Source organism: Cololabis saira, chromosome 7 (assembly GCF_033807715.1).
Source record: "Cololabis saira isolate AMF1-May2022 chromosome 7, fColSai1.1, whole genome shotgun sequence".
NCBI lineage: Eukaryota > Metazoa > Chordata > Actinopteri > Beloniformes > Belonidae > Cololabis > Cololabis saira.
Window position 1 is genome coordinate 10,948,361 of NC_084593.1, and position 12,045 is coordinate 10,960,405.

The following is a 12,045-nucleotide window of genomic DNA, read 5'->3' on the forward strand; positions in this document are numbered from 1 at the left end:
CCTAACTGTATTAATCCCAAAGGGATCAAGAAAAGTTGAGCCTAAGTCTAATTAACTCACTTTTTCAAATCATTGCTTACAAAATGTAAAATTCCAGCAGATTTGTATAAGTAAATAAATCTGAAAGAAGATAGATAGATAGATAGATAGATAGATAGATAGATAGATAGATAGATAGATAGATAGATAGATAGATAGATAGATAGATAGATAGATAGATAGATAGATAGATAGATAGATAGATAGATAGATAGATAGATAGATAGATAGATAGATAGATAGATAGATAGATAGATAGATAGATAGATAGATAGATAGATAGATAGATAGATAGATAGATAGATAGATAGACATTGTTCAAAAGTATCTCCTGTTTTTAAATTTTCATTAGGCATCAAGCTGTGGTACCATGGCAACCAGGGTTTACATTACAGTCCAGGCAGAGCAGACTGCAGGGCTCATGTTATCCATCCACGGGGGTCCATTATAAGGCTGTATCGATCCTGCTGCAATCCAAACATAAGTGCAGAAAAAATGATGCGAAACAGGGATATAGCTGCAGGAGAGCCACAGCGTGGACAGAGAATGCTTTTCACAGGTAAGATAATGCCAGGAACTATATCATTTTTTGTGTGTCTCCTTCAAAAGAGGGAAGCACAGTTGCTTTATTTGCCAAATTAGATCACAATGATGATTTCCAAAGTCATTGTTATAGTCCTGGGGGTCCTGGGGGTCTGCTGGAGCTCCTGCTGGAGCTTGTCTCAGCTCATTGCAGGTGAAAGGCTGGACAGATCGCCAGCCCATTGGCTTCTGCGGCTTCTGTTTTAAACCGCATACTAGTGCATGCTGATTTTGCCAACATGTAGTACACAGTTATCAGTTTGTGAACAATAGTACAATTTTCAGTATGTGAGGAGATCCTGAGTGGTTCGCTACACTGCAAAAACTTAAAATCTTAACAAGAATATTTGTCTTATTTCTAGTTAAAATGTCTCATTTTTAGTCAAAAAAATCTCATTACACTTAAAACAAGACTCATCACTGGAAAAAACAACAATTTTCACCCGTTTCAAGTAGATTTTCACTTAAAATAAGTAGAAAAATTTGCCAGTGGAACAAGATTTTTTTGCTTGTAATGAGAAGATAAATCTTGTCCCACTGGCAGATTTTTCTACTTATTTCAAGTGAAAATTTACTTGAAACAGGTGAAAATTGTCAAATAGCAAGTTATTTTTCCGGTAATGACTCTTGTTTTAAGTGTAATGAGATTTTTTGACTAAAAATGAGACATTTTAACTAGAAATGAGACAAATATTCCTGGTAAGATTTTGAGTTTTTGCAGTGTACCTCTGGGAAACTTTCTTGAGTGGAACTTACTGGTGAAACTGGCTGGAGTGGAACTTATGACTACTTTCTCCTTGTGATGTAGCTAGATGTTTATGTAGCGACATACTACATAATTAAGCCACACATTAAAAAAAAAAAGCCTTTATTTAGTTTCCCAGTCATTTTGTCTGAATTTCTGCTCCATTTTTACTGTTTTTTGCAAAAACATAATATGCATCTTCTAGTATGCCAACAGCTGCCCCACCTGTAATAAGTTTCCAGACGGTGTGCTGCCCCTGGAGAAGTTTCCAGGGTGCAGTTGGCCCGTCTTCCTCCCATACTGTTCTCCCTGATACATTGAACAACTGCAGGGGAAGCAGGTCACCGAGGTCACATGACCAGCTTCCTGTTGTTCCACCATCTCATGTACTAATTGCATCCACTGTTCCTGTGATTTGATCTAGATTTATTTTGATTACTTTGTCGTGACAGCACCTTCGGTTATTCATTAAATGTCAATGTTCCCGCTTCCCTTCATAACAGTCATTCTGTGTTTCTTCATTATTATTTCTTTATTTCTATTTATTTATAGATGCAGACTGCACACCGCCATGGTAGTTAGTATTGCTGCTTACAAAAAAAGGCTAAACTCTATTTTTTACCCTACAGCTGGAGCAACAAAGCCTATGCATCTTTTTTTGGACCAATTCTGCACCCTCATTTCTTAGTGTGACATATTGGAAGAAAAATATTTACATGAAATAAAATAAAGCAGCTGCTGGAGGACCACAGGATACACATTAAGCGAAGACAATGTGTTTTGTCTCATGCAAATTAGAGCAATTACAAAGCCCTAATCATTCTACGCTTCACAAATTATACATTTTAATGAATGTTTTGCTGTAACTGAGTCTACATGCATAAATTATTCACACTCATTTGTATTTTTTCTGCCTTCTTTCCTCCCGTGTCATGACTCTGACCAGGTCCGGATGGAACCGGAGACTACAGGCCAAAACCACATGATTTCTCCCGGTACGTTGGCGTAGGTGCAGCATCGCCGGAGGCCACAGGTGATCTCAGTCATTTGTTGAGAGCAGCTCCACACGCCCCCCCGCCCACGGCCCGGCAGGCCTACGTGGGCGAGGTGGGGTGGGGGTGGCGGTACAACCAGCTGCTGAATAACGGCACGCTGCTCAGCAATATGCAAATTAAGGTAGGAAAATAGCAGTGACTGTGCATTGATTATGCTAATTGGGATGTTGTTTTTTCCCTCCCTTAACAGATTTAGTTAACTGGGTTCTTAGTATTCTTCTTCCTGGCTCTTAGCCACACAGACCGACCTTCCTCCCTGGAGCCACAGCTTCTCTGTCACACATTTACAGTGTCTCCTTACACCTGAATTTGAATAAAGCTGGAGGTTCACGTGGTGTCAGCTCTGGAGTATTGAAGACGCGTGCAGGTCAGCTACGGGAGATTCTCCACCACCTCCTCAGTTTCAGCCTACACTGATACAAATATTGTGCTTGATCTACTTAAAAAAAAAAACTGAACTTTTTGCATGAAATTATTATGTACAGGACTGTCTCAGAAAATTAGAATACTGTGATAAAGTTCTTTATTTTCTGTAATGCAATTAATAAAACAAAAATGTCATACATTCTGGATTCATTACAAATCAACTGAAATATTGCAAGCCTTTTATTATTTTAATATTGCTGATTATGTCTTACAGTTTAAGATTAAGATTCCCAGAATATTCTAATTTTTTGAGATAGGATATTTGAGTTTTCTTTGAGTTTATTTATCAAAATTAAGTTGACTTTACTTGAATTTTGTACATACTAAAAATTAAGTAGTTTATACAAAGACTAGTTTTTCTTGATCTACATAAAAATCTCATGCAAAAAAGTTGCCTTCATTTTTTAAAAGTAGATCAAGCAAGATATTTTTTACTGTGGTGTTCTACTTAAACAAATGCATGTTTCAGCATGTTTCATCTAAACGTTGGTCAATCTGCCCAATAGATTAAAATTGTTAAAGGAAAAGTAAATACGACAAGATCATTGCTTGTTGTTTGTGTGTAAATGAAAAGATTGCCTGGGATTACATAAATACTGCTTGTTAAGCAAACAAATGCACATTGTCTTGTTTTTTGAACAAATGCAAGTTCAAAACTAGATCTATTCATGTTAAGCAACAAACTTCATTTTTTATTGTTAATATCTCTGATTTAAATATGTTATATTTACATGCGCTTAGGTTTATTTTTTTCAGTGTAAGCCAGGAGATGATTCGAGTGCTGGGCGAGACAGTTTACCTAAAACGAAATCTCACAAATACCTTTGACAGCTCCAAACCACCTCTCCTAACATTATAATAGTACAGAAGAGACTGTTTTTGGTCCATGAAAAAATAATGACCTTCCTGCTCCATTAAAACTCCACTCTTACCTGAGCAAAGCAGGTAGCACTTAGGATACAGAAGCCCTGGAAAACACTGGCAGGCTCCACGGCTGCTTTGATTATCGACGAACTGACAAACAGACCATGGTTTGAGAAACCGCGTGTCTGATCATTCCTTCTGTACACCTCAGGCCTCTTCCAGTTCCAGTCCATTGTCATTTACACAAATACTCAACTTGGAATATTAACATACAGGACTGTCTCAGAAAATTAGAATATTGTGATTTTCTGTAATGCAATTACAAAAACAAAAATGTCATACATTCTGGATTCATTACAAATCAACTGAAATATTGCAAGCCTTTTATTATTTTAATATTGCTGATCATGGCTTACAGCTTAAGAAAACTCAAATATCCTATCTCAAAAAATTCGAATATTCTGGGAATCTTAATCTTAAACTGTAAACTATAATCAGCAATATTAAAATAATAAAAGGCTTGCAATATTTCAGTTGATTTGTAATGAATCCAGAATGTATGACATTTTTGTTTTTTTAATTGCATTACAGAAAACGAAGAACTTTATCACAATATTCAAATTTTCTGAGACAGTCCTGTAGGAGCCAGTTGCTCAAAGAAAATGTCTAAACTCATAAAGAGGGCTGCCTCCGTGCTGGACACCATTCTGGTGATCCCGGAGCTCAAAAGAAGAGATGAGTTCCTTAAACATAAAGGACAACACTGCACATCCTTGACACAACATACTGATTTTTTTTAAAAGATAAGAAAAGTGGAGCATCTTCAGGTGTAGGCTCTTTCAGCTCTGTTGCAATAAGAACTGATGACATAGTCTGTTTCATTGCAGAGGCATCAAGTCACTCAAGGTCATAATCACCTTCACTTGATACGTCATGTTTTTGTTAGTCCAGGTAATAACAGTTGCTGTGTAGCGATGAATTATCGATTATTCATCACATTTAAATTGTATTTCCTTCATCTGTGAAAATAATTTCAGAGCCAGTACAGGACTGTCTCAGAAAATTAGAATATTGTGATAAAGTTCTTTATTTTCTGTAATGCAATTAATTAAACAAAAATGTCATACATTCTGGATTCATTACAAATCAACTGAAATATTGCAAGCCCTTTATTATTTTAATATTGCTGACTATGGTTTACAGTTTAAGATTAGGATTCCCAGAATATTCAAATTTTTTGAGATAGGATATTTGAGTTTTCTTAAGCTGTAAGCCATGATCAGAAATATTAAAATAATACAAGGCTTGCAATATTTTAGTTGATTTATAATGAATCCAGAATGTATGACATTTTTGCATTACAGAAAATAAAGGACTTTATCACAAAATTCTAAATTTCTAATACATAATTATATTATGCTGTAATTCACAGTTAACTAGTGTGATAAATAAAACTATTTTCAGAATTTTTTTTTTTTTTTTTTTTTACACAGAAAACTGAATTTCGTGCAGAACTGGAAGACAAAGCCACTCAGAAGTTTCAGAACCAGTAAGACGGGCTTCGTAACTCCTTCTTTGTCGACTATCTTTGGTGTTGAATATCTTTTGTTTCTGGCGTTCAAAATCTGTTACTTGTGCGAGTGTGCTACATGGGTAAGTGAGAGCATCTCAGGTTTGAGTTACTGGATTGTCAGGTCTCTGCTTCCACATCCATAATGCAAAGCTTCCACTTAAGCAGCAACACACAGCACCGCAAGCCGTGGATAAATCAGTCAGAGTAAGCCAGAAACAGAACCGACACAGACGAGCTGGCCCGAACAAATATTCCAGGGTTCCTCCGTTATTTTTACAGTTTTCATGACAAAACATCATCTGAATGCTAGTAATTATTGTGCTGGTGTGTGACTCCCGATCAGTCCTTCGGCAGGAGTGACAACATAGTGCTTTGTAGCTTTGTTACGGTTTCATCAGTTGAAAGGAAAAATTTGAAGGAGTCAGTAAAGAAACATAAATACAGGAGTCTCTAAGCAGGGCACGGTGATGGAGTCAGAAGCAGGGATGGGAATTGATAACATTTTTTTTTATTCTCTTTTTATTTAGAACAGCAGGATTCCATCTTACACGTTTTTACATTCAATCTTTAACTTAAATGATTTTGTCCCTACTGTCCTCCAGGTGTTTTTTATGAACAGAAATCAGAAACAATGACAGAAAAAAAAAAAAAAAAAAAACAGAACCAGGGAGTGCACCCATGTTTACAATCATTACATCACATCCTAGATCCTATAAAAGTTTTCTTTTATAGGATCTACCTATAAAAGTTTTCTTTCTCAACCTTGAGTGTGGAAGAGATCTTCTCCATAACATAGATCTCGTAGATGATCCCAATCCAGTCGTCGATAGTGGGGGGGTTCTACTTAGGAATTGATACGATTTTTACGATTCCAATTCCATTTTCAATTCTGCTTAATGATTCAGCTCTTTATCGATTCTCATTTTGAAAAAAAAAGGACAATAAAAGGTTGATTAGCATCACCAAATATAACATTTTAATATTAATAAAATAAATATTCTTTCATAGAAATTAATAAAATACAACATACATTATTACGTGGCAATTCCACGAAAATGTCCAACATTTTTCTAATTGATATTAAAATTCTCCTTTTTGAAAGGATAAATGAACTGAGCACTCAATAAAAAAAATTAAACTGTACAATCAAGTCAAATCCAATCAAACTGTACATTTTGCAAATCTGCAACTCTAACCCTTTGACGAATAATCCACTTGGCAAGTATTGCAAGTATTGCAAGTTGCCCTGTTGTCGTATTTTTTACTGAAATGTAACCAGACTTTGGAGCGTTTGTGTCGCTTGGGCGCCATGTTTACTTTTGACTGAGGGTCACACATGTTGCGTAGTTTACGTACCGAAAAGGGAATTGTTTGCAAAAATCTTCCCTTTTTACCTATAAAGCATTTCAAACAGTGATCAACGCTATTCTCCAATTCATAAAAGGTCCTTTTGTAAGGAAAGAGGAGGAGAGAGTTGACTTTACCCTCTTTATTAATGGTATAAACTATGAGTCACAACTGTAATAATAAGCATATAAGGAATAATTTCTTCACGCTTAGAGGAAATTTTGTATGGTCTTCCTTTTTCTCTGACATTAACTGGAAAACAACATGGATCCATACAAATAAATGTACTATCTCCAATAGAAACAGGAAGAAAGAAGAAATAGAAAGAAGTACAATATAAAATTATAAATAACATACATAAAATTATACATAACATTTACCCCACTAACAGATTTGTCTCAAAATTTGTCAATATTGATGTTAATTGTGTATTTTGTAATGCCGAAGTGGAACCAATTAGGGACCTTTTCTTTGAATGTAAATGTTCCCAGATTTTTGGGAGAAAGAAATTCCACCTAGTATATAAAACCAAGTTTTCCAAAGGTCGACCTTTCTTCCCTGTTTTTGAAATCGATTTCAAGAACTACTTTGAATGCATTAAAAGAATTCAGAATAAAAAAATGTATACACACTACTAACATAATTGAAGAAATATTTGGAGAAATGTAATATGTATTGCCTTTGTCTTCCTCATTTTTATTTAATTTCATTTACTTTACTATCATATTTATATTACTTATGCAATGTCCTACAGACTTCATCCAATTTATGTCTTGTACTGTATTTGTTTATTTTCTCGATGACATACTTTTTGTATTGTTCAATATTCAACGTGTTTGAAACATTTAAATAAAGTTTTGAAAAAAAATAGGGCATTGTTGCAAAATTTGAAAATGATTTCAAGGAATTGAAACACTGGGAACTTCTTGATTCCCATCCGTAGTCTGAAGTGACTTGTCCAGAATGATGAATATCATCAAGTCTGTGTTGAACAGCAGGATTTAGCCGTGAGCACAAACAGCACGATTCAGTTATTATAAGTTCTGAGTTTCTTTCTTTATCCAAGCTCGTTCAGACCACAGGTATGCTCATGAAACTCTTATATTTTCTTTTCTTTTTTTAATGTGTCACCATTGCGTCCTAATCTAATTTCCCTTTCATTTAAAAGTTTCATAAAGGTTTCAAGAATGATAGTCATTTTGAACCACAATAGAGTTGTTGTTTTCTCTTTGCTGGAGCAGTACATGATAACCTTTGTCCTTGTCAATGGCTTAGCCAAACAGTATGTGTTTCCAAGAATACGTTCAAGTACAAGAGCAGCAGGCAGACAGATGCCAACAACAAAGCCTAAATCAATGTCAGGAACACTGATTTCGAGGAAGACTCCTGTGCAGGTTTTGAGATGAAATTGAGAACTTGTTTACAGAGGATGTACAGAATGAGCTTTCTAATTTGAGACGCAGAAACAAACTCCAGTAAGCAAGTTTAAATTTGGTCCCATAGCTTATTTTTGTCAGAAATGTTCAATTATTCATTCCCTGAAACCTGCCTTCATACAATAACAATATACAGTAATGAGGCAGTTCAGCTCTGTCTACACATTGATCCAGAAGATTCTGACATGAACGCAAGGCGCCGTGACTTCTTAAAGGGGCGGACACAAGATCTGCGTGCTCCACAAATCAATACTTTTTTAAGAAAAAACTTTCTAATGTCAAATATGAACATCTGATGCACCAAAACAGAGCAGATCACAGTCAATTGCCTTTAAACTGCTCTGTGTAGCTCTTGCTCTGATAAATCAGTGAAATTAATGAAACTTTTGAGGTGGATTTAATAATGCCTTATGGATAGTTTATGGGATAAATGCAATGGTCAACCGGGCCACGATACTAAAAGTTCAGTTCATTTTAAAGAAAAGAGATCAACAGAATAAAAATAAATAAGATAAATAGAAAAAAAGCACAGCAAACATGGAAATCTGTGGTACTTTGCGGCACAAGACCTTTAAAACAATATGTTCATTCAGGACAACACAAGAAGAAAAGCAAACTCATGAAAACCAGGGTGAGACATATTAAATTATTAAACAATATTAAATAACATTCATCACTCTGGCTGAAGGACAGCTTCTTAGTATGCAAAAGAATAATTATTCCATTAAAAGTTACAACACCAACAAGAAGGCCAGTTGTGTCAGTCAATGCCTGCAGGATTATTTCCCCCTAGATGTTTCTGTGTTTTCTGTAATGGGTTCTTGTTTGTTGTCTCCCAGAAACAACTAGATGGATGACTCACAAGAAGGCGACAGCAAGTTTCGCAGAAACTCAACAGGCTTAACTTAACAGCAGATGGCGTTCTGCCACCCACGGTGAACGGGGGAGCTGACTGTTAATGAAACACGTTAAGTTTGACTAAACATCTTCTAATGAGAGTACAGGGATGACTTTTCACCAAATTTATTTATTTTTTTTGCTCCAGCCTCTTGCCTGAATAATTCTTTGTGAATATGAACCATTACTTATATCAGTCAGGCTCAGGCTGCTCAATTAAATATTTCTCTGAACCTGTGAAAGATCATGGCAAGTTTATGAATGTAGTTTGTTTCATTTTATTAACTTAATTCATACATCTCAACTGGTGCACATCTTTGATGAAACAGGGTAAAAAAAGAAACCAAAGTGTTGGTCTGGTACCCTGCTGAAGAAGGAACGTATATCAGTGGTGACACTCATCGCTCAGAATTGAGCTTCCGTCTTAAAATAACAATGATTTACAGGTATATTTCAGAAGTAGAGCCCTTCTAATGCTTTCACAGATACACACTTTCTGGTTCTTATTTGAGAAGCATCTTGTAATCCATCCCTGCAGCTGAAGCAATCACAGGCCCGTATGTCTGCTGTAGATAACACCACAAGTTGTTTACCACACAAGAGAAACCATCCATTTTCACATAATGACCAGAACAGATATCGATTTCCAAGGGGTCAACAGCAATTTGCTGGTAACATCACGACGATGGCTTGGCCATAATCTGACACCCACCTGGAGGCATATTGTCTTACAAGCTATGGTTTGGTTGAAACTGGATTATTCTACAGCACAAGGATCAGGAGCACAACATTAAGTCTACATACGAAAAACAGAATTTTCAAGGATTAGCTGAAGACCAAATCTCAAGCCAGCTAACCCAGGTGTAAAAGTGATACGTAAACACTCAACAACCTCAATGAACTGAAGCAATATTCTATAAAATATCATTTTTCATGATATTTTCTTAATGTAATATATGTTTTTTTTTTCAAGCTAGACATTATCTATTGAAGCATATCAAACCTGTGAGGCAGTGTACAGAGCAACTGCAAGGTAGATGATTATACACTGCAAAAACTCAAAATCTTAACAGGAATATTTGTCTTATTTCTAGTTAAAATGCCTAATTTTTAGTCAAAAAATCTCATTACACTTAAAACAAGAGTCATTACCAGAAAAATAACTTGTTATTTGACAATTTTCACCCGTTTCAAGTAAATTTTCACTTGAAATAAGTAGAAAAATCTGCAAGTGGGACAAGATTTATCTTCTCATTACAAGCAAAAGAATCTTGTTCCACTTGCAGATTTTTCTACTTATTTTAAGTGAAAATCTACTTGAAACAGGTGAAAATTGTTGTTTTTTCCAGTGATGAGTCTTGTTTTAATTGTAATGAGATGTTTTGAATAAAAATGAGACATTTTAACTAGAAATAAGACAAATATTCTTGTTAAGATTTTGAGTTTTTGCAGTGTAGCTTTGTCACTTCATCCACCTCTTTCGGATAGATGGACGGATGGACATCTGTCATGAAGTAGCCATGATCTATTTCTATTCAGTTTGTTGTCCAGCTGGACATCCAGGTACAGTATTTGTATCTTTCCACTTCTTCCCCAAGATGTAGGAATTATAATGGTTTTGGTACAGGCCTTGCTACAATTGCTTATTTGAGATGAGCTGATGGCTCTCACACCACAATACACAGGGGTTAAGTTCCTCACAGACTGAGTCTTCTCCACACTTGACACGCCCGACGGCAGCGGTGTCAGCTGCAGATGACAGGAGTCTGAGTTGTAGTGGAGGTCTGAGATACATGAGGTGAATAAGCATAAGCAGAAAAGCAAGGTCTCTTGTGGTCTCCTGTGGGAAGACCAGCTTCTCAGACTCACAGCCCAGACTGTAAACATCAGTCCAGGAAATGGTGGGATTTCTAACCTATTTTTTCATGAACTTCTCCCCCTTGAAGGTTGGTCTGTGTTGGAGGCAATGGGAAAAAAAGTGTACAGTATAATCATGATGGCACTTTCAGGGATGTCCAGATGAGAGTAGCATGGTCCACAATGTCCTCAAGCACTGAAACCTTCACTCTGGGATAAGGTACATTTATGTATCATCAATATTCTGAGTTTTCTTCACATAATGAATTTTTAGGGGCGATATATTAGGATGTTTTTATGTTTTGTTTACAGAAGTTGGTGGTTTCTTGAGGTAAGTATTCATGAAATGTCTGTGATTTTGTCAAAATACCACACAGATCAAGTGCTACAGCTCCCTTTTCAATTTTGATTGATTGATTGATTGAAATCTTTATTTAGAGCATATTGAAAAATTTGAAAAGAAAAACAATTACACAAAACATCAGAAAAGAATACAAATAAACAGTCATTAAACAAATCAAAGGGAAATAAACCTTCATGCCCGAAAAGGAGTAGGAGGAAGTAAAAAAACTTATGAGGTCCTACCCCTTGTTTCTTTCCAATTTTCACTTTTTGCATCGAACAATTTAATTATTTTGAATTTAATGAATAATGGATTGGTGTGTTCGAGATAACCGGCATTGTGCATAATTCTGATAGCTCTGAATCACGTCTTTACAGTTCTGTTCATAGCAGCTCATTTTAGTGAGTGGAGTTAGTCACTCCTTAGTGGCACGTCTATTTTGCAAAATGTACTTTTGTTTTTTACTTTTTTTTTTTGAATTGGTGCTGCAGCTTTGCACTACACAAGCTGGAGATACGGTAAATGCCTTAAGATGTGAAACTGGGTAGAAATAAAGATGGAGTGACTGGATGGATGGGATGGAGTAGGGCAACATTTAACAGTTGGTGTTTCTAATGTGCCTTCATCACAACATGAAAAATAAATAAATAAAATTTATTCCTGTTTGCTAGTAAGCCATATGATTTGAAACAGTCCCACCTCACGTATGATGTCATGATTTTAAAATTCAGTTTGACAGTGTCTGATGTTCAGTCAGATAACTGAAATGACACAATTCAGACTCAAGTGTCCCCACAATAAAAAACTTGTGTTTGAGTTGGTAGCCATCAAATGATCTTAAAAAAAAAAAAATCTAATAATCACGGTAATATGTTTCTGAT

At 35.7% G+C, this 12,045-nt stretch overlaps 1 protein-coding gene across 1 annotated transcript; it reads left to right on the forward strand.

Moving 5' to 3' along the window:
* Window positions 1-534: 534 nt before the first annotated feature.
* On the forward strand, window positions 535-8,916 carry LOC133447459 (protein SPMIP2). Its single transcript, XM_061726148.1, has 4 exons — window positions 535-598; window positions 2,313-2,542; window positions 5,205-5,260; window positions 8,907-8,916. Exons 1-4 carry the CDS (start codon window positions 535-537, stop codon window positions 8,914-8,916), a joined length of 360 nt encoding a protein of 119 aa, XP_061582132.1.
* Window positions 8,917-12,045: the final 3,129 nt, after the last annotated feature.